This window comes from Dermacentor albipictus, chromosome 1 (genome assembly GCF_038994185.2).
Source record: "Dermacentor albipictus isolate Rhodes 1998 colony chromosome 1, USDA_Dalb.pri_finalv2, whole genome shotgun sequence".
Lineage (NCBI taxonomy): Eukaryota > Metazoa > Arthropoda > Arachnida > Ixodida > Ixodidae > Dermacentor > Dermacentor albipictus.
In genome coordinates this window covers 430446661-430474184 of record NC_091821.1, presented here as the reverse complement: position 1 = coordinate 430474184, position 27524 = coordinate 430446661, and the positions used below count along the sequence as shown (strand labels likewise).

Genomic DNA, 27524 nt, shown 5'->3' with positions numbered 1-27524 from the left:
TAAATACACAATTGCCCTTACTGAAGCGACTTTGGCTGCGCTTATTCGGCAATGTCACATGTATTTATCGGCATAAGGACCACAACGGCTTCTGCAGACATCGAATCGTGCGGATTTGTTTGAGATATAAGTCTCCATTAACGATGGTGCTTATTATTGAGGTACAGAAGCAGCACTACGGCAAGGGTCGAACTAAAAAGAAAACGATCGAGACATCGCATTACTCAACAAAATTTAGCAGCTAGTTAACACGAGCTCCACTTCAGGTAAATGGGGTTCATGGCGTTTGTATGCAGGACGCACCTGTCACGTATGTGGACAGGGTCGTCCCAAAACACCGGTAACATCGTATTCATACCCACTCCCACAGAGGCCGGCGTCTTCCCTAGAGCTGTCACTGTAGAAGAAGCAGTCTGGCACTCGAACGAATGAGAAATCACAGCCACGAACTTCAGCCATCCTTGCTGCAAAGGGTTGTCGTCTGCTACTGCTCTCGATCGCACTGTTCGAAGCGCCCGCTAAGTAACTATCGGTGGCGCCTCTATAGGCGGTGCACTACGCGTAACATGCTCAGAAACTCTTAACGAAAGATACAGGAGGTGCTTTTTTTTCAGAGTGATTACGTCTACCTAAACTAGAACAACGACGAGTGCAATAAAAAAATAGAAAAACAGTCGTACGTCAGCGCTTTTCTTGTGCGTCTTTTTGTCTTCTTCAATGTCGCGCTGAGTTTTCACAGCTACGACGAATACGTGTCCAAGTTCACGCGCCAATGACTAAGCGTATAGGATGTTTTCTTTGGTTCTAGTGCCCCCTGTGATGCAAGTGCCGAAGGTGTTCCTTACGGAACCACTACACAAGACGTGGTGGCGAGTAGGGGGTTTCTTCGTTCGCTATAGAGGAAAGCGCGTTTAACTCCTCACCTGGCGATCCACTTCCGTTCGCTGAGCCACAAAGTCCGCTTCCTGGCGCGTTCTGTCATGAGGGCCACCTTCTTGCTGGGCAGCCAGCGTAAGCAGAGCCCGCACAACAGCCACGCGTCCAGCATCGCCAGCAGCAGGAGCAGAAAGCCCGAGCCCTGGCACCATGGCTCCTGCAGAGGAAATGTCATTTAACAGATCTGGCAGCATGTGAGGGTATCAAAAAGGCTGAATGGAGATCTACTATGCGAACGATCAAAATGACTGCCAATCTTTGTGGGGCAAAGGTTACGCGGAAGAAAGCAACGGACTGAATCGTCATCGGAAGCGCCCCCCCCCCCCCCCCAATAAAAAAGAAGAACAGAGAAAGTGTTGTTTCAGTACGTTCATTCCCGCCAAACCTGTGCGCCACAAACACTGACGACTATGCACTAACTAGCCCATCATCGTATTTTGGGCAAAATGAAGACGACCAGAAGCCATGCCCGGTATGACGAGAACGATTTTTTCCAGTCTATCGCATTCCCTTTCTTTTCATGCACTGCTTGCCGCTGGGTCATCGTGGTGATAAGGCTGGCAAGTGCAGCTCGGCCTATTGATGAAGCCCGAATAGAAATAGATCTGGCGTACAAGTGTTACATTATACCCGACCAGGCTTTACAAAAGTTGATCATAGTTCGCCATTAATTTCAAGCTCCAGTACTGGTCATGGAATTTTGAACTTTAAGTGTTCGTCCCTTGTAGTCACGCTTCGTCGGGTGTAACCGCAACGTTTACATACGCGCACTTTATCTGCAAAGCGAGGTTACAGCTTTGGTGAATTAGAATAAGGTAGCGCTGATGGAAAAGAATAAAGTATTGCCACTCATTCACGTTTTTTCTTGTGCGGCACCCCACAAGCGAATGAGTATCCATTTGATCATCATCATCACATCATCATCATCATCATCATCATCATCTAAGCTGTACAGAGTTGCTGCTGCTTTGGGGCCTAGTTCAAGCGACTGCTGCAAAGCGCAGGACGATTTCTCACGCTTCTAAATCGGCCAATTAGCGTGTAATGGTCCCATAGTATATGCTTCTTTCAAACGAAAGACGCGATTCGGCTCCGCGAAGAGGGCACGCGGAAGACAAGCCCGCGTGGAAAGAAATGCGCCTTGTTAAGCTGCGCCGTAGAGGAGCCACCCAAGGCGCACTCTCGCACGGAACAAAAGGGAAGACGGTTCGAGCTGAATTAGAAGCGTTCGGAAAGACGAGCGTGAAGAGAAGAAAAGAGAGTGCGGTTGAAGCTACCCCTACAGCAAGATGCCCTCGGGCTTCCCACATGTTGACATTCTCATTCCCGTTGACATTCTCCGCCGCTACTGTAGCTTATTTATGGGCCTCATCGCTGAACAGGGAGGCGCATTCACGGTAGTTGGGTAACGCGATACACGGCCACGTGGTTTCAGCGAGACTGTTTCTTAACCGCGCGCGTCTTTTAACAATGCCTCGAGAAAACGGATATATTTTTACAACCATCCTGCCGACTACGCCAGTTCCGTTCCTTTTATTCTCTGCTAGCTTGAACACTAGTTAAGGAGGGGACATGTTTAAGGTCCGAAGTTCACGCCTCGATGACTCGATTGCATGGTGGCAGCGCGAAGGAAGAGCCGTTGTCCGGTATAGAGATGCTTTATTCAAACGCCTTCTGTCCGGGTCCAAACCCGAACCTCCGCTCTGCCCCACACAGCCAAAACATGACTTTTTGAACCTTCACTTGCACAAAGAGGTCACAGACCAGCCATGACACATGGGGACTTACACCATTGTAACCAGTAGCACCAAAACTTTATAGACAGACACAGCATTGGCCAAAACAATGACACAACCTACAATACGCAAGGGGTAGGTTCACTGAAAGACACGTGTCATATCACTCTCCCCTACGTTAGATTCCAAGTATTGGCCTTGATGTCCTCCGGCACCGGAGGCCAGGCTTGAGCTCGCACGTGTAATCACAAATTGTTTGCGTCGTTCCCTTTTGTCTACGCTCAAGCCATCGGGACTGGACATCTCTTGCAAGAAACTGGCACGCTAGCTGCGAGAATGTTCCCAAGAAGCCACGTCTATCGAAGATATGTGGGACTGCCAGCGCTAAGAATACTCGGACACCCTGTGCAGCTGTGGGGCGGGTCACTTGAATTCCCCGAACAGTGTAACTGTGGCGCGATGGCGACGCACAAAATATCACTTGTCCATCGCCAGTTGAATCATCTTCATCATCATCACCATTTTCATCATTTTTATGTCCACAGAAGGCCGAATGCCTCTCCCAGCGATATGTAACTGATCCTGTCTTGCTCGAGCTGATTTCAAGGTATCTGAAAACTTCCTAATTTCATCATACCACTTAATTCTCTGCTGTAATCGACTGCGCGTCCCTTTCGTTGGCACCTATTCTGTAACTCTAATTGTCCATCGGTTACTTTACGAAGTCGGCCTCAAAAGTATATGTGACACGGACTCTACGACAAGCGTGAATTTCTGCTCTGTTATGACGCGGCGCTTCTACTTGAGAGATCACGACGTAGGTCACAAACTCTTCTACATGCCTAAACATTGAGTTCGATGCTACGTTTCCTGCAGGATTCGCGGTAACTCGTGTTCCTCACGAGCCCCGTGCCCCGTAGTCTTTCGTGGCCGGCTACACGCGAGACATATTAGTACGTTACGTCGCAGTGAAACCACTCGGAGGTTCGAGATATTGTAGTCGACACTCGCCTTGGGGTCCCATCCGGTGTCGAGGAATGCGACTACGAGGAGGGCGTGCGCGACGAGCAGCAGCAGCAGCTTGAGCAGCCGCGGGAGGTGGGCGGCCACGGCGGTCCACGGGACCTGCAGCTTGCGCACCTCCACGGGGTACGGCGCCGGCAGGGCGAGCGCGGTGCCTTCGCCGTCCCCGCTGGAGCCCTCGGCCAGCGGCGACGGGGTCCTGCCGCTGCCCAGTCCTGTAGCAGCGCCGGCAGCGGCGACGCCAGAGGCGGACGCGTGTTCGGGCAGCCGGGACAGGATGAAGGACATCACGCTGCGCGTCTCGTCGATGGAGTCGTCGGCCGACGCCAAGCTCTCCTCCGAACCGCGCTGTTGCGGGGAAGGGGACGAATAGCCGCGGTGACAATAGCGAGCGCTGATCAACCTGCCAACTGACTCTGTTCAGCGGGCACAACGCTGAACCGAGCGACATTTAACTCACTGATTTCTCCATAAAGCCCAACTGAGTCGATGCGCGTGACATTATCAGCAATGGCTATATGAAAGTTAGAAATACGAGGAGAAAGTAAGTTCTGGCTTTTTGCATGGCTACACAAGAAATGGTATTAAGGGTTTCCAAGCTATACACGAGCTCGCCAGACAGCTAGTTATAGACGCTAAGTGCACTTTCTACGCGAGAAGGATCTATACGCTTTTATTTAACTACACCTCTATGCCGCAAAGCAAACTGCCCGAAAAAAACAATGCGGACAAGTAAGGGTTAACTAGCATGCATTCTTATGTTTCCGGGTTCAGCAATTTATGTAATGTGAGTATTATTCCGCTCTCTACGCTTAGTGTGAGACCTGTACCATCTTTGGCGACTGGATAACTAGAGGTACAACTTATAACTACCAAAACGGTTTCACACTGTAGTTTCTTGTTCGGGTTTCATTTCTACTCAATGACGCAAATTTCCATACGTTACAATATGCGTTCGACGTTATTTGACTGTCGCTTGTGCGCTCAGGCAATACATGCTGGCAATAGGTCCTCGACGATAGTGCGCTTCGGTTGCTAAGAGCAGCTTGTCCGGTCCGAGCCGAGCACAGGAATGAGACAAGCTAAATGGAAAACCAATAAACTGTTTCGTTTGATCAAGGAAAATTGCTAGTTGTTTACAATGGCAGAGCGTGAACAAATAAGGTGGCATTTTTTTCAAGGTCGAGTTCCATTTTGTTATTTGAGACGAGAAGGCGTCTTGGATCGACCGACCCAATATCGCTTATTTAAATTTCAACTTTGTTTTGTTGCCTCTGAAAAATCGAAGAGCAAGCAGGTATCTGGAAATAAATAAGTCCGCTGCAAAGAACACATGTTGGAAAATGACATCGTTAAAATGGGGGGAACTTGTTGGGACAGGCAGAGAAATAGGGGTGAGGTCGTAGTGGTAATGTCTTCGGGGCAGGGGCCCAAATCTCCGAGGTCTACCCTCTGGACCCGTTCTTTTGACGTATGACGCCGGCAAAATATCCGCTGTTTGAAGTAGCAGCGTGACATGAACCTGCATCCAGAGCCTTCACTTCTTTTCTGCTGCTAAGTCACTTCGGCTTTACTAACCCTCGTACATAGGAACAAACAGTCAGGATGCATCGCACACAACACCTCAGACGCGGTATTCAGGCAGGTATTTGTGCGCATATTACATAAGCTCACCCTGTTCCTGATGCGAGCCATTGCGTTCTTGCTTGTGTGCTTGCTTGTTCCTTTCAAACGCTTGCGCTGCTATTGCCGTTGTTGTTCCTCTGCACAAATGGCGGACTGCTGCGACCTTCTTCTTCGACTCAGCACTTGCCAATGGCACGTGCGCATGCTGGCTGGCGTTGGCTGCAACTATGGCCAGAACAATGGGCTGCTGCTGTTCTTCATTTTCGTAGCGTATGACAACAACGAGGGATTGGCCTTGAGTCGCATGTTGTTCAAGCCGGGTACTTTGCCTGGCTTGGGAATAAAGACTACGTCCGCCTGTTTCCATGTTTTTGGGAGTTCTCCTTTCTCCCACACCTGGTTCATAAATTTGGTTAATGCAATGATGGACTCATCGTCTAGATTCCTCGTGTGTAGGGAAATTGATGGAGCATGTTGTTCAAACGAGAGTGACCAGGTACATGGAGGAGAATGATCTCTGGCCGCATGAAATGGTTGGATTCAGGCCAGGGCTCAGTACACAAGACGTCATGCTCAGACTTAAGCATGATATCTTAGACCGATACGACTCAACTGACACCAGGGCGATCCTAGGTCTCGACCTCACCAAGGCATTTGACAACGTTAGCCATAAGGCTATCTTGGTAGGCCTCGAAGAGGTAGGTGTGGGACACAGGGTATATGCATACGTCAAAGACTTTCTGTCACAGAGGGAGGCGAATATAAAATTTCTGGATGTAAAATCCCCTCCCATCACACTTGGGAGCAAGGGAACCCCGCAAGGGTCAGTGCTCTCGCCCTTCCTATTCAACATAGCGATGAGGGGTCTCCCAGCGGAACTCAATAAGATTAAATCGATTAAATTTAGCATGTACGCGGATGATATCAACATCTGGGTTAACAGTGGGAGTGACGCAGCCATCGAACTTAAGCTACAGATAGCGGCGAATATGGTGGAAGAGTACGCGGCCAGCAGAGGCTTGGCGTGCTCGCCACAGAAATCGGAGCTGTTAATCATTGAGCCAAAACATCAAAGGAGACACGCTGGAAGCAGCAGACCCATCACTGTTTTCGTAAACGGAAATGAGGTTCCCAAGGTGGAGGAAATAAGAATTCTGGGCACGTATATCCAGAGAAATGGATGCAACCTCACGACAATCAAAAAGCTAGAAGGATACGTGGCGCAGGTAACGGGGATCTTTAGGAGAATTTCACTCAAAGGCAGGGGCCTCAAAGAGAACAGCCTCCTCAGACTCATGCAAGCCTTCATTACCAGCCGTATAGCGTATGCCACACCGTATCTGGTGTTTAGACGAGAAGAAAAGGATAAAATAGATGCGATCATTAGGAAGAGCGTTAAGAGAGCCCTAGGGCTCCCAGACTCGACCTCGACAGACCTCATCCTCAAAATGGGGGTACACAACACGCTAGTTGAACTCACTGAGGCAGTACGAGTGTCTCAGTTGGAAAGATTAGGCCAGTCTAAAACAGGGAGAAAAATCATGGAATGGGTAGGAATTCAATGTGACAGGGGTGCTCCGACTGACAAGAAAGACATTCCGTTGGACGTGCGCAAGCGCTTCCGAATCGCGCCCCTACCTAAAAATATGCATCCTATCTACAACAAAGAGAGGAGAGCTCACAGGGCTAAGGCTCTAGTAAATAAACTTAAAGACACACCGGCGCATAACGTAGCGTACGTGGACGCCGCTTGCGGCAGAGACGGGGCTGCGGTATCGACGGTGGTTGATGGCGACGGGTGCGTTAAAATAGCGTGCTCCACGTGCACGAGGGACGCCTGTACAGCCGAGGAGGTTGCAGTAGCGCTCGCTTGTGCGGGAACAAAAGCGGGAGTAATAATATGCGATAACAAATTAGCTATCCGAAATTTTAACAAAGGGAGAATCTCGGAAGAAGCCCTCCACATTCTACTCAAAAACCCTCCCAGGAGGGACATAACTTTTATTTGGGTACCAGCCCATGAAGAAGTCCCAGGCAACGAAGCCGCTCATGAGCTCGCCCGAGCACTCTACCACCGGGCAACTCTAGAGCAGCCAGTTCCAGGGATAAAAGATAGCCTGATCACGTACAGGGAAATTGTCGATCACTACAAAGCCGAAAGAAGAATCTTTCCGCCTCCGCATCGGTCTCTCTCTCTGGAGGACGCTCGCATTTGGCGACGCCTCCAGGGAAACAATTACACATCACCACATTGGATCTACTTAACACAGACGAGGGACTATAACGACGCTCTCTGCAAAATTTGTAAGCAAAAAGGTACGCTAGACCATATAATATGGGAGTGTGCTGGCTCCCCAGGGGCCAAGGAAAACATTGTCAGTAGAGAAGCCTGGGAGGCCTTGCTCCAGAGTGAGGCTGAAGACGACCAGCGTCGAGCGATCCGCCTGGCCGTTGAGGCCGTGAAGACTCACCGTCCTCAACGCGCGGGGACTGCTTCGTCCTCCTCCCCTACCTACGTGTAGGTTAAGAGGCGGGCACCCCAGCTCGGTGGAACAATAAAGTTTTCAATCAATCAATGGCCTTGAGTCGGGTGGCTAAGAGAACTTGAGAAAGGAGAGATCAATGATCAATTTGTAAGTTGTCTCTTTTACATTCAGAACAATTATTCGTAGACAACCCTTTAAAGGCAGCATTTTTTTTTCATCGGACACCGTGCTGCCAACCGCCACCTATTAAAACAAAATTGTCGGGACCGGCATGCCGATGGACAATCGCGGCCTGCACTTACACAATAAAAATATAAATGTCAGGTAAACCCTGAAAGTGGTCCATCTTCTGCGAATCTAAGGCAGCTCTCCAGTGCGTGTACTCCCTACATTGTGCCGAGGATCCCACGAACAACTTGTCGCGTGCATAAAGAAAAAGTTTTTTACCTGCAAGTTGAGAAAGGACTCGACAGCGAATTTAAACATCTACCAAGTAGTCGTGTTGTAGGAAATGACCAAGTAGATGCAGCTGCGCTATCCATCCGTGAGTGTGTTGCCCACGTTGCCATCCTGATGTCAAGAGTGGAGGCAGCGTGAATGTTCCGCGTGCTTGCGTACTAGATTCCATGTGCCCAATGAAATTCGGCGGACTTTAGAAACCAGGACCGTCTTTTCCTTGTAGCCCACCTTTCGCTCTGCCTTCCGCGCAGTTTACAATGGCGTGACCAGCGTGACCAGTTGACGGAGTTGTGGCGTGAAGGAAATTAGATACAAAAAGTTCTGTAGAACCCATCTCACTATGAGTATCGAAGGTAATGCTTTTAGCCTTGAGTCAATATAGCGACACCCGTGATGCTGCCATCGAAACAAGTTATGCATGAGGCGTGTACTGCAGTTATTTCTCTTTCGCGCTTGACTAAAGACATTTGGCGCCATCTAGCGCCGCCGCCGTAAAGACTGCGCTTGGCCTCCGGAATGCATGGCGCGCCGGTGCGTGCGATTGGTGAGAAACGAGCGTCATGCGGCAACCGGGCTCTTCTCTCTCCTTTTCTTTCTTAAAACCCCTTAAACTTCGTAATGTAGCGACGCTCGACGCTCTCCTCCTCCGCCTTCTCTCCTCCTCGTGTTGTCCTCTCTTTCACGCTCCCTCCTCGACCGTTGCGCCGCCCACACCGCTCGAGCATAGCAACGGCGCCAACATGTGCTCCTCGCCACTCCGTAGACGCTTCTCGAGCGAAAATGGCGCTGAATCACGGCGCGAGGGCCCACGTGATGCTATTAGGCCAATAGCGACACGGCGTCGGCCAGAGCGCACGAGGAGGAGGCGGCATTCTTCAAAGCGTGGCGCTACTTTACGAAGTTTAAAGGGACACTAAAGCGAAACAATAAATCTGTTGAGACTATTAAATCATTGTTTCGGAACCCTGCAGGCAGTCATTTGAAAATAATAGTTTGATTACTAGATGAGAAAATGAAAGTCGAAGTGTCAGTATTTCAATGTCGCCCCAAAACCCCGACGCCGGTGCGTCAGTGTGACGTCAAAGATTTCAAAGTATGATTTCGCATTTAGGCCGCGTTGGCTGAGTAAAGGTTCCCGAAACTTGCCATGTTTAATATTTGGTTCCATTAGAACAAAATGTAGTCAAGCTGTATCACTATATAATTAAGTAGGCCCTAGAAAATGTCATAAACATCCATGACGTCACAGCTATTAGGTGCGGGAACTTCAAGGAGGCGTCGCCATCCGTCTTTTGTTTTTGCGCTTTTACTGGTTTACCAAGCGTCTTATCGTGGTAAGAGTGGTGTTTTTGGCGCCATAGAAAGGTAATTTACTGATTCAGAAGAAATCATTTTTCTCTTTAGTGTCCCTTTAAGAAGCTCTATTCTTTCTGGACGCACTGTGCCACCTAGCGGCACTGGTGACAAGTCTTCGAGGCAAGACGCGCTGCGCGCCGGAGCCAGCTAATGCTGCCAACTGTTCCTTTGCTTGTCGCACACTGAGCGGCATGTAATAAGTGACCAACGTTGGCGAGAGGTTCATTGAAGAGCGACACATGCCCAGTGCATTCATGGCGGAGCCTGCTGTAGCGTCGGTTTGCGGACCTTGAGGAACCGATGTTACCTGAGCTCAATTCCGCTCGGAATCAAATAGATCTAAGGGACATTTTTCGTTATTGTAGAGCTGCACATTTCCAGTGGCACATACCTAGTCACCCGAGTTGGCGTCAAAGGCGCTCATTGAAGAGCGGCACACACGCCTACTGGCGCATAACTAGTGGCTGAAGTTCGCATCAGAGAGGTTGGTTGAAGGCCATCACAGGCCGAGTGGCACATACTCAGAGCACCACGTGGGCGTCAAAGAGTTTCACTGAATATCGCTTACTTCGCAGTCTCGCTTTCTCAGCGACCCATGTCGGCGTGAAAGAGTTTCACTGAACAGAGGCACGTATGTATACATTGCCACTTTAACGACCAACTCCCCACTGTGGTTATGCGCCACAGCCACTCAGGTCAAGAAGAAGAAGAAGAAGAAGAAGAAGAAGAAGAAGAAGAAGAAGAAGAAGAAGAAGAAGAAGAAGAAGAAGAAGAAGAAGAACAACAACAACAGCAACAACAATATTCAGTGACCCAAGTTGGTCCAGCGGCTGGTTTCGAACCCTGTTCCCTAAGTACAGCGGCTCGATGCGCTACCCATTCGAGCATGGACTGCAACTTGAGAACAAATTTTTTTTCCTCTCACAATAATTTTACGCTCTATGTTCCAACATACAAATTGTTTATTGCCTTGTTTTTATCCACTTAATTTCACCACGCGATTCATGGCCAATCCTCTACTGCGGGTATGCGTCACAACTACTCAGGTCAATAAGAACCACAGCAACAAAATCCGTTTTTAGATAGGCAGCACCAGTGAGCGGGACTTCGCAGTCGTCCAACTACGTTAAGAAAGACGTTACAATGCGAGACCCTTTAACCCCATTCCTTAATATCCTGCATATTCGCAGCTTACTTTCTCATCATCTTGTACAGCCATTCCCGCAGAACGCATGTCACAAAGCGAAAGCCCCAGAGCCGGAATTAAAAGGGCGCATGCTGTAGGAATAGAGTGCGAGTCCTAAAAGTCTGATCTTGCTTTAACCAAGAGCAGGAATAATTAGGACAATATGCCAAAAATTCGCACACGACGCATGCTAATGATGCACTGTTTACGTATTCTCAGCACTCAATTCTTGGGAATACAGATTGCGCCAAGCGCTTAACTGACGTAGCACATTTGTATAGGCAGTGCATGAATTATTCTCTTTGAGAGCATATGTGAGAGCTTTGTGTTGCGTAAAGGAGCGAACGTATGCTTTATAAAAAAGACAGCAGGTTTGTGGGACGTCACATAATCACAGCCCAATTTTCAGCGTTCCCTCCACTTTCACTAAATTTAACCTTGGTCCATTTGTAGTTCTGCTCGGGCAGCCACCTAACATCTGCGCAACTAGTGAAACGCATTCGTAAACCTCCGGAGCGCTAGCATGCGTAACGCATGGCACAGGCCGCAATTAATACACCTACTTCGAGCTTTATGGACACGACATCCATAACCTGGTCCTTACTTTAAGCAAACATAGACAAGACCCTTCGTTTATTTCACTGAGGACATCAGGGAAACGTAATACGTAGCCCGCATAACGCGCGAAAATAGCGAAGAAATGACGGTTCAGTCATTATTCATGACGCTCCTGACGTAAAAACTGGGATACAGGCCGAACATTTTTAAACAGAGAACCGCGGCAAAAGTAGACTTCCGTCTTATATAACAGCCATTATTTGCCGGTAAACAGCGGATTTTTTTTTACAATTAAGGTGTTGACAGTCGACCTATATTCAGTTTTTGACGATAATTAATCGAGAAACTCTAAAGCTCCGCAACATATTATATCTGCCTTAAGCTGCCCCTCATCGCCATCAAATAGGAACCTTGTGTAGCTAAAATTTCTCTCTGAACATAGCCGAGGACGATCTTGGGCACTTTTGAACACCTGCTTAAACAATTTCATGCAAAGGCTGCACTTGATCCTCATGCATTTGACTTTTCGTACTAATATTCCATAGTGGTACCCCATCATTCTTTTTCTAATTTTGATTTCGTTGGCATTTCTGGTTGCGCCAGGGCAGCGGGCTAAATTTTGTGCCGCTCGTAACACACACACAGAAATCTCCGGGGCACATCTGCGGACCACTTAATGACCACTTAAAAATTTGCTCAGGACACTGGGAAACTGCCTAAAAAACCCAAATAACGGTTTCAAGCACTTGCATTTCGTTTTAAAGCGTTTCTTCGCTTAGAACGAAGGAAAGCGCGTTCGCCTAATACGCACGCTCAGTAGCTGCGTTTTGACTTCATCGGCGCTTTCGACGGCAAGATATTTACTTTTTTGTTTTATACTTTGCAGATGGTAACTAAACTGGGTAAGAAGTTTCTTTAAATGCCGAGGAATAAAAAATAGCATACATATAAAGAAACGCATTTTTGTTGAAAATCGCGATTTTTGACCCGCACTTCCTCTCTTTCCCCCATTCCCCCTCATTGTGCGACGCCAAAGTCGCCATTTTTTCCATAAATAGTCATTCTTGGTTTATTGTGTAGTTTGAATTATCCAACAAATAAAGAAGCTTCTCACCGAGTGACAAGCGCTAATATGACGAAAGAGGGACTTTCGCCAAAATGCTATTTCTGCTGATGAATTAGGTGGTCTATCAAACACCTCGCCGTTTCTGTTTTCGAGCCGACGGCTGAGTATGCACCGCAGTAAATAATGTCATTTTTTGCTCGCAGCTGAGGGGGAGTAAAAGTGCTGATCACGGCTTCCTTTCTATTTTTCATAAATAGTGGAGATTCAGGTCCGAGTTTTATTGCCCCAATTCTTTGCCTGCACGGAGGCTTATTAGCACAGTGCTGAAGACGACGACGACGACGACTACGTTGTAGATTGATGCGTAGACTTGCATGCCATTTGTGCGCCATTAAGACCGTTGTGAGTAGCCTGTAAATATAGTGTGCCTCTCCGTCTCCTCCCCGTGCCTATATATTTAAAAAAGTATACATTTCTTGCTGTACGCTGTAAGTTCTTACAGTAGACAATTTCCGCTTCTTCTGTGCACGCAGACTCGACACCAGCCTTCAAGTGAACCAGCGCGCCAAGCAAGGAACGTTTCTCAGGCACAGTCATGCTTCTCTGCATCCTGCTGTGGACGGCTGCATCAGTGCTGACGCCTGCAGTTCGCGGCAAGTAAGGGTTCAGTATCACTGACAGTTTGAATCAATTTTTGACTGTAACAGATAGCGGTTCGAGGCACAAAAGACTACGCGCGCGAAACGTATACGGGTCACGCCTTATCGAATTAGCCAGCCAGCATTACACGAAATGAAGTATATAAACGAGGCACGTTAGCTTATCTACAGTACGGTGACACTTCGCTCCAGTTCACTGGAAGAAAAACACACAGGCAACTGCGTAAGAAAGAAAGAAGAAAAAAAAAACAGAAAAAAACAGACAGTGAGCTATTAACACCTTGCATAATCCCAACGAAATTTACAGCGAAGCTCCCGCTTTCAAGTAATTGCAATAAGAAGTTCTGTTGCTTGTATTTAAATGACACACTTAAAGCATTGTTCGTGTATGACTAACCCGATTAAAACCTTGCCCGCATGCAACACTTTTGAGCACTTGTTAAGGATTCTTTACAAAGGCAGTACTTAATGCAAACACATTTTACTTCGCGAGAACATTGGCCACAATGCCTCCCCGCCTTGCTTCTTATGTGCTAAGTTTGATCTCATTTGCATTCATAGCTCTTTTAGGGAAGTGGGTCAAACTCTGCGTTCGTAAAACACACTTGCGACACACCCATTTCCTACGTAATTAGGTGTTAATGCCCAAATTAGACCACACAATTAGAGCTTCGCCTACTCATCACCCATAACGGGGCACTAAATTGAAACAAATAAGAACAAGGTGTCTTGTTTAGTTCAACAAGGACACCGAGGACAGAGGGTGAACCTCGTGTAACGTATGGAAATACCGAAATAATAAAAGTTCAGTAATTATCTGTAACGCTCCTAATTGGGCCAGAAACATTGAAGTTTCACGACACATCGCGCATAAATTGTCCCCCGTTTCTACAAAATAGAAATTTGGTATAAGGCAGAGTTCTTTCAAGACACTGAGGAACAGAGTCGATAACAGCCGCACGACGCTTTCGAAGAGTGGTATAAAAAGTTTTTATGCAAAAGCTATAATTATTTCACAGCAAATTAACTTCCCCACTTGTTTGCTACAGTGATACCTCACCAGTTTTGCTAAGTTTGATCCTGGTGGCATTTGTAGTTATGCAAGCTCTGCGTTCTAAATTTTGTGCCGCTTGTGCAACTTAACCATAACTTGAGGTAAAGCGCAAAAGAGCATGCGGGACGACAGAAGGAGTCGAAGACACAGCGCTGTCTTCGTCTACTTCTGTCATCCTGCGTGCTCTTTTGCGCTTTACTTCAAGTTTTCCAGTACCAACTAGTCCACCACTCTGTCCTTTTGTATGTCAATCATAACGTTTCGGAGCCTTTGAATACGTAATTTATTGCGAATGTCGCAATTAGCCCTTTCAACTTTGCTTACTCATTACTCATAACGTGCCCCTTATGTTTGCCGCTCCTCAAAAATGTACCTTGTTTAGTTCACAAAGGACGCCGGGAAAACCAGCTGCGAACCTCGTATGACGAAAAAAGAACGATAAAAAACTGTGAATGTTCAGTAATTTTTTGCAATCCTTATAATTTAGCGGGAAACGTGAATGGTTTTGCTACCCATTCCACCTAACATTCCACCACCAAATTTAACCGAATTGGAAGTTGGTGTCTTGCGCCGGTATCTTACGGATCCTAGAAACGTTACGGATAACCAACGCTTGAATAAGTAACTTACTGCAAAGACTGTAAATGGCCTACACAAACTAAACAAATACGTTCGTCATTCACAACGTACTTCCCATATCGACCAAATCTAAACAACATGCCTCGCATAGTTCTTTATTGCCTGAAAATTGGAAGAGGAGGTGTATTCACCAATTATTCTCAAAGCACATTATTAGCCTACACATTTGAAACTTTCTTGCTTCGGAAGCTTGCAAGACACAAAAGAATGACCTTCAAGATCTAGCATTTGAGGCTGTTGCTCCGAGGGCGCTGTCGGGGGGAAGGTGATTTGGCCGCTACCTATACCAATTACCACCATAAAATGTAGCCAGAAATTAGCCAAGTCGCCAACCACGATCTCCAGTCGCCAGGAGCCTCTAAAAGTAGCCAATTTGGCGAGAAATCACCAAACCTGGCAACCCTGGCCAGGGAAAACCTGCGCGCAGTGCGAGCCCCAACGATTTTCGCTTGTGGCACATCGCCATTTCACGCTTTTGCGCCGTGCTTTCTTTAAACCTCTTCAGACAGCGCATATGCGCGACGATTGATAGAGGGAACTTGTCCTTTTTCTATCAATACAGCCATAGTGCCGCAATGTTTACAGCAGAAAATGTGTAAAAAGAACAGGCGATTTTTGCACTCGCCGCAAGGTAGCGCGCAATGTGTAAACGCTCACCACTTTGCTACCTTTACAAGGACATTTGTCGCAGAAAGTGACCGACAGCGATTTCCAGTAAAGCAGCCTTACAGGTATCGTACTCGGGCCTTTTGCGTTTTGTGGCGATGGCTTATCAGATTCGATGAGCAAACAGGAACAGGAGACGGGACATTGCTGGCCACCGTTTCAGCCGGTTTTTGAGACTAGTCTCGCCTATTAATCAGGATCATCTCCTAAATTTGGAATATAGTGAACTTCCACCTACTTTCTTGTTTTCCCTATGTCGAGGTACAAATCTGTCAACATGCCAACGTCCTCAAAACTTCGCTTCCCAGGGAAGATGGTCAGCGCCACCCGCTGCCGAGTTCCGGACCAGCGTCTTCTTGCACGACGTCGAGCTCCGCGTCCGAGGGCTACTGCGCGACAGGCGCTCCGGAGATGGTCGTGACGACGACCTCGTCAATGCTGACGGCGAGTTCGGTGGACGACAACCCAGACGGAGGCGTTACCGCGAAAACGGCCAGCGTGGTGATGACGAGCACGTCGGTGACGGCGCAGACTGGGCGGGAGAGGCTGACTGCGGCTTCGTCGACCATTTCCTCGACAGCGTCGACGTCGACAAGCACTACGGCATCGGCTGCTGTTCCCGCCGAGAGGAGTCGCGTGGGGACGTCTTCCTCGCCGACGGTGACCACCACGACAACGACTAGCACTTCTACGACGACGACAACGACGACGACCGTGAGCTCCCGTAGCGAGCGCCAGTCGTCTATAGGGCATCGCGCTGCCGATGGCATCTCTGGAACAGAGAAGCGACTGGACAGAATCGATGCGGCAATTGGAGAGAGCAGGGACGCTCTGGAAGCCGGTCATGCTGCATATTCAAGAGGCGCAAGGAAGCCCTCAGATACCCCGGATTTGGGAGAGGACCGCGAATGTAGCGGCGGCGGGGACGTGGCTCACGAAGGCCTCTGCATGGCTTAACGTTGGGGTAGTGCGCCTGGGCGCACCAAGAGTGTTTCGGTGCTCCTGCGTTCGCTGTGTTGTTGCGTGTGCAAGTAGACTGTTGTTTGGTGTTCTCAAAAATAAAAGAAGATGAATTTTTGCTTGAGCGTGTCAGCGCTATAGGTGCCCGGCAGTTGCAAATGCAAGAATAGTGGACGGTGTGTCGGTGCAAGGAAACTACGTAGACTATAGACCAAATGGTTACCGCGAGAATGCACTAACACGGACAGAAAGGCACGACCGCGCATGCTGTACTAGCAACTAAGAAGTTGAATATTTTCTTGAACGTGTAAGCGCTATATGTGTATTCAGTTGCTAGTGCAGCGTCTATTGTCGCTCCTTTCTGTCCGTGTCAGTGCGTTCCGCAGGAAACCATTTGTACTATGTGCAAATGTATAACTTTCTTTTAACTACCGGTTTCTTGGCCGATCCCCCGTAGTGGGTAAGCTGAATGAAGAGCAAGTGGGCAAGCAAGCAACCTGTAGTTACGCGTCTCTTAGCGACGGACGCTTAAGAAGGAGGGAGAAGAAGATGTCCGGTAGTGGTGCGGGCCGCTGGACCAGGATGTATCCCGCTGGCCGGATCCTGTTCGACAACCGCCGCTGCTCAAGTTACCCCGTGGCGCCTGGCCGATGGCCCGTGCGCGCCACCTTGCATCCGATTAAGGGTTCCGCGAGGGCCTTCAACGCATCCTGCGGCCTGCCCTGCTTGAACCCGCGCTCGTCTCTACGGCAGCCAGCAACGCAAGCTAGGAGGATGTAAGCGCACCATTGTGGCATTGCACGTACGGTCACTTCCCGTCTCCGGAACTCGTAGTACACTTCGACGGGGACTCATTACAATGCCGGCAATACGTATATGCGACGTACAGCGTGTTGCGTGGACACCGTGATCACGCGCCCGCTCGGCGCGTAATGCTGAGCCCATGCTGAGCGAATGCATAAAAGCCTCACCGCACAATATGCGCATTGATCTAAGAAACTGCATGCTTCGTTGTTGTTGGACGATATCTGCATATTTACACGGGATTGCAAGTTATAGTAAGACAAAATAGTACAACTAAGACTATAAACATTATTACAGCCTAACGTAGGCAGCAGAAATGCAAACACCGTGGATGCAGTGGTTGCCATCTATAGTAGCGCTGGATTTAGTGTCATTAAGAGTACGCCCCTTGGTGGTAACTAGCTCACGCTTCTGCGAGCAGGCGTAGTGGAAGAAATTGCGTGTGGTGATGGCTTTAAGGCATGGGCCAAGCAGTGAAGAAAAACAAAAGTTAAGCTAAATGAACATTTCGGGTCCATATACTGATATATACTCACTTTTTTTCCTTTTTTATTGGATGATGTTCTCAACTACCTATACGTTTGAATAAAATAAAGGGAAGAGGAAACTTCTAACTGGACGGAAAGAAACACAGACATAGGACAGGTGCCTTTGTCTTTCTCTCCACCCCGTTAGAAGTGTGCGCTCTCCTTTGTTGCACTCAATAATGAACCAACTATAGCCCAGCAACGTATTTTGTTAATACTCATTCCTGTTAGCCACTTGTGATCGAGTAAGATATACGTTGCATATTAACAGCCAATTTGTCTTTGAAATTTTGACTGTGATCCAATACTAGACTGCTAAGTGCATAGTGACCATCTTAAATATCATTATAATTATTACGAAGACACCAAAATAGACAGCTTCATGAATACAGCATCAAAGTCAACATCGACGCAGGCTATATAGCTGTCTAGACAAGATGGCGGCTGAGCAGAATGCTCGTAAGCTCGACGTGATCGTCGTCGGCGCACAAGCTGTACGCTTTCTCACGTGCTTAACGTAAGCTGCGTTACGTTTTTTGAAGGTTCACCGGCGTAAATTGTTAACATTTACCTGTAATACAGACTTCTAGCTTTTTCTTGTCAACGCGAGGTGGCGTCAAGTCAGAGAGACGTCTTCCAAATTCAGTAACGTAGAAACTTGGGTCGGTTGGGGAAGCAAGTTCTAATTCTCGAGGACAAGCGCTCAGACGAAGCACGCAAGAAAGAGCGCTGAATGGCAACCGTATGACTAAATTTATTGCTTTCTGCTTCGAACTTTATATATTTCACAAAAAACAACAGAGACAGAAATAAAAGGATGGTTAGGAACATAGATCAGACATATTACGGCCGACACCTTCTCTCATTTTTGTGCAGAAGCAGTGACGGCGTGCTGGCGATCAGGTATCTTTCTTTTTTTTTGAGTATCAAAAAGGCTTCAAATGTGTTGCTGGATCTCTGCTCACAATATTTTCGCCTAATCTAGCACCTATAGGAAAATTTGAATGACAGTTGTACTTGCTATAGTGCACGAGGAGATCGCTGCCTATTAAGCCCATCAAAAGAACTTGCGTGTTCCTTCAGACGGTAGTTTGTACAACGACCGTCCGGCCCACTTAACACCAGCCTCACGATAGCGGGATGCAGTAGGAAACTTTACTGTGCCATTCGACAAATATTTTTGCGGGGTTTTTCTCGCATGCACTGTCGCATGCAGTTACTACTTTTATTGATTAAACTGTCTATATAGGCTCCGAGACTCGTTAGGAGTACTGAACACGAGCGTAACTCCAGCCTTAAAGTAACTATCTTCTTTAATTTTGAAGGAGCGCTAAACGACGCGACAAAGAAAGGGAACACATGGGTGGAATCATTCTGCAATATATTTAGATTAGGTGTCACCTTATGCACATAAAGAATTACAGCAACGCTTCTCTTGTAGACATTGTTAAAACGCCTCCGCTTTGTTTTGTTTGCTTTCAGCTCCTTGAGTTCGTTAAACAAACCTTGAACCGCAATTTATAGCCCGCCTTCTGGATAGCCGGCTCACTTTAGTCTAGCCACCTATGGCTGAAAACTATATTAAGCTCAGTATGCTCATTATCTGTTCAGTGATGTGCCTAGGTCGAGTTCGGTATGCCCCTCTAACAACGTCGAGTGTGCCGAATTTAATGGCAGTAGTGCTGTCTGGGAACCCAGTGCATAGACTCAACATACATGCGCGCTGCCTAAAATGAACGGTCCCCACGTCCACATGGTCATCCACGTGAATCTCGTAACTTAATTGCGTCGACTCTTTGTCGAGCAGTAGACAAAAGTGTCAATATGGTCAAAATTACCAAGATGTTCCACGCGTGAATGTTTGCCATAACTTTCGTACACACGAGAACAAGTGTCGCAGCCTGCAGGAAGATTACCTTAAATATTTTGTTGCACAATGTTGGGCAATCGATAATAGCAAAATCTTACGTGTTATAATTTCCTCCTCGTTTAGAAGCATTGTTTTCCGTGCATAGCCCAACATCTAATGCTTCTTATTTTAATATTCATTTTCTGAATTGCAGATAGTTTTGAATTCCTGGTCTAAGCCACTTAGGCTATTGTAGTTAGAATATTTCATGAAAGAGAACAATGCATGTGAAGAAAGGATTCCCAAATGCATAGCTTTTCGAGAGCTGCACGCACAAAGAGAGATAATACGATGACTTAAGTGATCATAAAGTGTGAGTGCATTGTTCTGTACGTATAGATCGCGAGTATAGATCGCGAATCTAGGAATCTAAGCCTGTCATCTGTTGGAAGTTCCATCATGAGCTGCCACCTGTCTAGTACTTCAGTGAACAAAGCGAAAATTGCTTGAACACGCTTCTGTGGGTCTAGATTCCTCTGGTACAATACCAAATAGTCGTCGACGTATTTAAAGACACGTACTGTGCCTGTTTAAGAAAGGCGTGTGGTCAGGGATCAGTGTAAACAGGCTAGTAGTAGGTAGAGTAGTATGGGAGCTATGATCGAGCCAATGCGGACTCCTTGTCGTTGAATGCAAAAATTGTCATTAATATTCATTAAGGTAAATTGCAAATAGAATGTGAGCATTTCTATGAACTCACTCATGCTAAGGCTTGCCGAGTACTGGAACCTTACGCGGCAGTATCGCTGGATGCACTCATTTTCTTGCATAGTATATATATAGGTCATGCGGTAAACAATAACATAGTTCCTTCACATCGACCGAGAGGGCTCACATGTTGCTTGGGCAGTCACTTTTTAGGTAATCTGAGACTCGACTGGGCTTCCTGAGTAGGTATGGGTTATCCACCATGATGAGAGGGACTTCTGGAGCAACGTGATGGCTTGCCTTTGTCAAGTTCCATCTTCGAACACGATGTCTCTGAAGGGGCATGCATTCTCATGCAGTTTTGCACTGAAGAAAGCGGCTAAATTTGCGCCTTTAGCTTTTTCTTGTAAAAAAAAAAAAAACGATAGTTTCTCTCGTCGTGCTGAAACTTCTAAGGAGTAAGGTAAAATGTGAGGACGGAGCACTACGTGAGGACACAGACTAGAAAACTTTTCAGGTCCTACTTTTTTTTTCTTTATATGCTTTCTTCCTTTCTGTTTTTTTTGTTGCGAATATATAAAGTTTAAAGCTAGAAGCAACAAACTCAAGCTGTTCCTAATCAGGGCAGTGTGTATCTCACTCTTTTCTGTCTACTTCGTCTGAACGATGGTCCTTTGGAATTTGAACTGTCTTCCAGGTGCGTTGCATTACTTGGGCTCGAAAGTGTCTTCTTAGCAGTCAACGCAGGCTGTCTTGGAGAAAATGGGAACACACCCTTTAACCCTTTGGCGCTGTTCGTGTGCTGAATGCGAGATCAAATGTTCCCTGGCGGAGCTATACGATGGAGTCGAAGTACAACATCGATTCATCCAGATTTTGGTCTTGTGTACTCTGTGTCAAGAATTCCTCTCATTTATTCCGTCGCGGTGTGTGGGTTGTAGCTTTCGAGCATAACGCGATTCTTCTGATCCTTTTTCACCGCCATCATTATCACAGCTTCTAGCTGCTTGCTGTTGCTCCTGTTTCAGTAAAATAATTTCTGGTATCAATAACATTTCTGCGGTATTTAGTAGCCGTGTCTATATTCTTCTTGTTTTAGGGTATCTCAGATAGGGTTCGCATCGAAGTCTCGGTGGCGTGTTGGTGAAGATATTGATAAGAGTACTTATTTACCTTGCTCCTGTGACCGCTTTTCACAGTCTAACACGTGTTGAACGTTGTCGCTCGGCGCACGACTCGCCTACACGAATTGGAAGTTTCTAGAATGTTGTCGTTGGTTCTATCCGTTGTCTGTCGTCACCCAACCTTGCGTAATCTTATCGTATGCGCGACGCGAACTCTGTAGCACTTTCTGGAAGACACGTGGGCGCCAGCACTGGAACATTTGACGAGTCATGTGTAAAAGCCGACGCGCTTGACCCGCCGAATCAGATTTTCGACGATCACCGACTGCGCTCGCCTCTGTCGTTGTGCTTTGAGTGTAGTCTGTATTTTCTGGGCACAGGTTCGCCCACTGAAGAATTAGTTTCGTGATTTGCAGTTCTGCTTCTGCGTTCTTCACCATCACGGCAACGTGTGACAATATTTACGTATGGAGATGCGTCGAAATTGTCACGCAGTTTGCGGGTTCTAAATTTTTGTTTCAGCAGCTTTCGATGTGCACGCAGAAAGAAGAAATTCTTCGGGGATTTGAGTCGCTCGCGAGGCAAATATTCCCTTTTTAATTATATAGGACGCATGAAATAGAACGTGAAAAAATGGAGCGTGAGCATAATGGGCTGCTTCGCAACGAATTAGGATGTGAACTGTGCATGAACCAGGCAGCAGACGCGTCTTACAGAAAGGTGGAGAGCGTTTGTTAAAAATGCTGCTGGAGACGTTGTACAAAGATAGAAACAGGGTTTGCTCCGTTCGTTAGCTTGTTCAGTTACACCGCCACGTGTGTAGTTTTTATGCTCTTGTAGTCGTCATGTCAATGTCTTTATTTTCGTGTTTCTGGAATCCTTGGTATTGGAATCTGTGGCATACAGAATGTTCTGTCTTTGGTGGGATCTCTGGCGTCGCTGCGTACGTCAGGTATCGCTACATCTTGATCTACCCACTGAATGTAGTTATGTTGCTCTCATATTCGGCTCGTTAATAGCCTTTTCAAAGAACTCGACACCATTAATTTTCGGTGCTTTCGTTATTCTTCCGTGTGAACTGCTCACATCGTGACATAGTTACTAGCCCGAACAATGCTAAAGGAAAATAAAAAGTTGGTTCAGGACAAAACGCTAGTAGCTATGCCCCAACTGTTTTTTTAATATCACTATTCTCTTCCGTTAGCTTGGTTCGCGCTAGTAACCATGTCACAGGAATTGCTTTAACGCCAACTAGCCGAACTCTCTTCGTTGAATGCTCACGTAATGCCACAGCGATGAGCATAAATAAATTATGGTAGATCAAAATGCCCGCACAAGTATTTTATTTTGAAATTAGCTAATCCTAATTGATTTCGCAGCATTATTCTGCGTTACGGAGTCTTCCTTAACGGTGCTGTAAAATAATATTTGAATTTGCTACGCTAACAAACCTTCCCCGATAGCGTCTAAAGTTTCTTTGGCTGAGAGTGTATGAACACATTCGTGGTCGCAGCTTCGGAATAAGCAAAATTCAATGACTGCGACCTACCGCCACTCTCTTGCATATTGTGTGGTCGTGCCATAACGTGCCAACACAAGTGACACGTTAGTCTGGAAGCTATTCTTAAATTATAATAAGCATTCTTTATTTTTTCGCGAACAACGCTAAATCATTCGGCAACACAACATTTCCAGGTACCGCCGGAGTGCCAACGCCAATTTCACTGGCAGCGGCGCTGTTTCCACCTCTGCGAAGAACGTGGCAATTACACGGCACTCACTGGTCACGGACAGCTTTCTGTTGCGGCCGACCGAGCGCAAGGCGACCTCGTACTGCACTCTGGCGCTTGTCGTCATCTGCCTGACATCCACGTGCGCCTTGATCTCCACGCTGTTGGTGAAGTTGTCCTCCAGCATCATCTACGATTACGACGTAGCTGGCGGCCGAACTCGCGAGCCATCCTTGCGGCGGGAAACTGACGTGCAGGTCCCCGCGGAGAATGCCAGCGGGCCATATTTAGAACGCCGGGATCCCCACGGAAAACCAGGCAGGACGCACCACGAACGCAGGAGATCGAAGGGTGCGCCTTTCTCGCGAACGGCGGGTTCCCGCCGTTCCCGGGAAGAGTCACCGTTGTTCAGCGCTGCAACCTCTTCGAAGGCCCTTCACCGGGCTTTAGGTGACAAAATTGCAAGGGTTTCTAACGTGACGGCAAGGTCTGCCATCGAGCACACGTCAGGCACGTACGTAAAGCAAGCAACGAAACCAAATTCTCCCACAGCGGACCCTACTACATACTTCTTGGATTTGGCAACATCTTCAGCGATGGGACGTTACGACAGCTTGTCCACCACGGTAATTTTCACCGACGCTTCAGTGGGGTCTAAACTCTCCTCCAATCCACTCCTTAGCGAGGCCTCGAACATCTCGAGAACTTCGCCAGCCACAAGTTTGCCGAAAGCTTTTTCATCCCCGCAAACTTGCACCACAAGTGCGCCCTTGATTTCCGCAGACACTGCGGGTTTCCCAGAAAAAGCGTGGCTCGTTGTTGATGCGACCAAGGGCAGCGGGCCGGGTCGCAGCAAGACAGGTCAGCTGCAATGGCAGCAAGCATTCCAGGCATATCTGTCGGAAAATGCATCTCGTTATACCACAAGCCCCGCAACGTAGTCCAGAGCGCACTTAAGATACACTTGACTAATGAATTCCTCTCCGAGGGCACTTCAGTCACTTCCACGTAACGGGACGCTTCATTTCAAGAACCACAAAGTCCCGAGAGGGCTAGCATTGCTGAAGGCTCTTCAGAAGAGTACCCACTCAGTGTTTGCGAGCTCCAGCGTCTCCGGGATTAATATTAGGCAAAAACAATTTGACAAAATGCATGATTTCAATTAAACTCGCGAATTCTCCAATGAATGTATTAAAAATATGCATTAAAATAAGGAAAAAGAAACAACCGTTTGTTGCTTCGTTGTGCCGAACTAAACCGATTTAATAAAGTGCGCCACCAGGCGCTCTTTTTCATGAGGACAAAGCTTTGTTGTAATGCATCTGAATGCAAGGTGAAAAAGTTTGTGTCTCATATAAATTCTAAACAGCGGTACGATAGCTAGCGCAATATTGTCTGCGGTAAATCTTGCACTGTGTCATGCTGTATCAATTGAAGTAAACATTCGTGCATGCACGCGAGCAATTATTCTGTCCAGGAAAAAGCATTTAGTAAGTAAGTCTCTAGGGCGAGTCTGCCTGACTGTGATGACTGATCATGGTTTATTGGCATCCCCTTTCAAACAGAGCGGTGACAATTAGTCACATAGCTTACCTGAGTTAATGAGGTAGGCTATACATGCTTCTCATTCTAGCATCTTTATATAGCTCTCCTTAATCATTTTTTCTCTTCGTCCAAACTTCTCTATCATCCTCGTACCACTACCTATGGCTGTAACGAATCCGGTAGTACTAATGGTATGGTATGGTATGAAGAACTTTATTTGGTCCTGAAGGTCAACCATAGGTTGACGCGGGCCGCTCCCACTTTGGGATTGTCAGGCCGAGCCCTTCAGCCACATCGCAGGCCTTCTGGACTGCCCGTAATTGGTCAGAGAGTGATTCGCTGTGTAGCATTTGCCGCCACCATTCTTCTTCCTTGTCACAGTCTGTGAAGACCGCGGGGCACTGCCAAAGCATGTGATCAAGAGTAATGATGCCATTGCACTTATTACAGTTGATTTGAATTTCCCTCTCAGGATAGATCCTGTTAATAAAATCTGGACTTGGGTATGTTCTAGTCTGTAGCAAACGTAATGTGACCGCTTGGGCTCTGCAAAGCTTACCGTGTGGCATTGGGTACTCCCTTCTGCTTAAATAATAATGCTTCGTGATTTCGTTATATGTTAATAATTGATCCCTCGCCGCCGGTGTTTCGACACTTTCGAAATCGAGATCGCCCCCCCCCCCCCTGTGTTCCCCGGGTGAAGTGTAAGTTGCTCGGTCTTGAAGAGCACGGCTAGAAAGTCCTCGCGCTGCTTCATTTGCCACCTCATTGAGGTTTCTCCGAGCTCCGTCCACTACCCCCAGATGTGCAGGAAACCAGCGGATTTCAATCCTCTCACTGTTGACCTTCTCTAGTAATTTTGTTGCTATCCGCGTCACATATCCGTTGGTAAAGTTGCTGTTCTAGAGTCGCTGTAAATATGTGTCCACCGATTAGCCCGAATGGCTAAGGCGTTTGCTACTTGTTCTGCTACTGTTGGGTCCTTAGTATAGACGGTGATGGCATCCCGTATGTTACCTTGAGTGTCTACAACAACGGAGGTATACGCATCCTTATTTTTAACCCAGGCAGCGTCAACGAACACCGCCTGCTGCTTATGTTGATCTATGTCTGGAAGGAGTGCCTTCGCCCTTGCCTTTCGTCTCTCGAGGTTATGTGTCGGGTGCATGTTCCTAGGGAACGGGGTCGTCTTTATTGTTCCCCGTAGTGCCGCTTGCAATTGTGTTAATAATTCTCCTTCGTTGGTGTGGTTGTTAATTTCTACGCCAATTTCTTCAAGTAGCGCCCTCCCAGGTCGTGTCCCCATTAGTCTCTCCTGGTGGGCCACCTGCTGAGCCTCAGCTATCTCTTCTAGTGTGTTATGCAGCCCTAGGCGCAATAAGCTATCGTTAGCCGTGCTGATGGGAAGTCCTAGTGCAGTCTTTATAAGTCGTCTGATTAAAGCCTTTAGCTTGTTCTTATCAGCCTGTGTCCATTTTACATGGACACAGGCATGTACCAATCTTATGGCACTGTGTTCTACTAGCCTCTTATGCTTGTTGGTAACTCTACGCAGAAGCCTAATGACTTCTTCTGACTTGTTAGAGATGTGTTGTGTCATCCTGCAATTAGATCCATTCGCTTGCAGGAGAAGTCCTAGCACTCTAATAGTCTGCACCTGCCTGATTGGTTCTCCATTCTTGGCGTATATGTCAATGCGGGGTTCTTCCTCTGGGATATATCCGTTCGGTTTGCGCCCACGCTTACTGCTCCGTAGTACCAATAGTTCAGATTTCTTAGCAGAGCAGTTCAGTCCCATACCCTCAAGTGTTGTTTCCACCACATAAATGCTTTCCTGTAGTTTGGTCTCTGTTTGTCTCATATTACCTTCGGCACTCCAGATTGTTACATCATCTGCATATATAGCAAAGTGGATACCCTCAATCTGCGCGAGACTTCGAGCCACTTTTGACATTGCCAAATTAAATAACATGGGAGATAGGACGGACCCTTGTGGTGTCCCACGATTCCCAAGTTCCAGAGTTGTCGATTGGAGTTCGCCTAACCTGAGACAAGCAGAACGGCCACCGAGAAAGGCTTTAACTATATTGTGCAATCGTTTACCAATCCCATCTCCGAGAGGATATCCAATATGGCCCTGTGCTTGATGCGATCAAAGGTCTTTTCTACATCTAGGCCTAGAAGAGCTCTCGTATGCAGCGGGCGAGCAAGAATAAGGTGATGTCTGATTAAAAGCATTGCATCTTGAGTCGAAAGTCCAGGACGGAAACCGATCAGGTTATGCGGAAGAAGATTTCTGTTTTCTACATACTTAGTAAGTCTATTGAGTATGACATGCTCCATGGTTTTGCCCAGACATGATGTTAACGATATGGGTCTTAGGTTATCTAGATTTAGTTGCTTGCCTGGTTTGGGAATAAGAATTGTGTTAGCAATTCTCCATTCCTTTGGATAATCACCATTTTTCCAGAGTTTGTTGAACTACTCTGGTAAATATGTTATAGATTCATCGTCCAAAATTTTCAACAGCCTATTGGAAATGCCATCTGAACCGGCAGCAGATCTACTGTTGAGGTCGTACAGGGCTGCGCGAACTTCGCTTTCTGTGAAGTCTTGATCCATAGGCTCACAGTCTTCCCCTGTATATTCAGGCGGGTCTGTACTCTCATTGCTATCCTTAAGCGGTAAATACTTAGCTGCAAGCCGATCCAGAATGGCCTCCTCCGTTGTGTCCTGACTCTCACGATGGACGAGTCGTGCTACTGCTGTTCTCCTATTAGATTTCGTGTCGTTCTCATGAAGCAAATGTCTAAGTAAATTCCAATTT

General features: G+C 47.2%; 3 protein-coding genes across 5 annotated transcripts in view; 2 read left to right on the top strand and 1 right to left on the bottom strand.

The window, feature by feature from the left end:
- LOC135908617 (uncharacterized transporter YutK-like) overlaps window positions 1-5511 on the bottom strand; it is a 141472-nt gene extending 135961 nt beyond the window's left edge. For both annotated transcript variants that reach the window (XM_065440453.2, XM_065440444.2), the window contains exons 1-3: window positions 5370-5511; window positions 3684-4043; window positions 924-1093 (exon numbers count right to left, since the gene is read on the bottom strand). In XM_065440453.2, coding sequence (XP_065296525.1) covers window positions 924-1093; window positions 3684-4043; window positions 5370-5390 — 551 coding nt within the window. In that variant the 5' untranslated portion in view covers window positions 5391-5511. The remainder of the gene's footprint in view (window positions 1-923; window positions 1094-3683; window positions 4044-5369) is intronic.
- Window positions 5512-12756: 7245 nt separating this feature from the next.
- Window positions 12757-16528, top strand: LOC135907429 (uncharacterized). 2 transcript variants are annotated; one of them, XM_065439122.1, is made up of 3 exons: window positions 12757-12897; window positions 12966-13089; window positions 15759-16528. In XM_065439122.1, exons 2-3 carry the CDS (start codon window positions 13028-13030, stop codon window positions 16405-16407), a joined length of 711 nt encoding a protein of 236 aa, XP_065295194.1. In that variant the 5' UTR covers window positions 12757-12897; window positions 12966-13027; the 3' UTR covers window positions 16408-16528. The 2 variants fall into 2 exon arrangements, with proteins under 2 accessions (XP_065295194.1, XP_065295186.1); XM_065439114.1 differs by having other exon boundaries at window positions 12763-12834.
- A 392-nt stretch (window positions 16529-16920) lies between these two features.
- Window positions 16921-24362, top strand: LOC135907445 (uncharacterized). Its single transcript, XM_065439135.2, has 2 exons — window positions 16921-17186; window positions 23118-24362. The coding sequence occupies exons 1-2, from the start codon at window positions 16960-16962 to the stop codon at window positions 24091-24093; spliced, it is 1203 nt and encodes a 400-aa protein (XP_065295207.1). The 5' UTR covers window positions 16921-16959; the 3' UTR covers window positions 24094-24362.
- Window positions 24363-27524: the final 3162 nt, after the last annotated feature.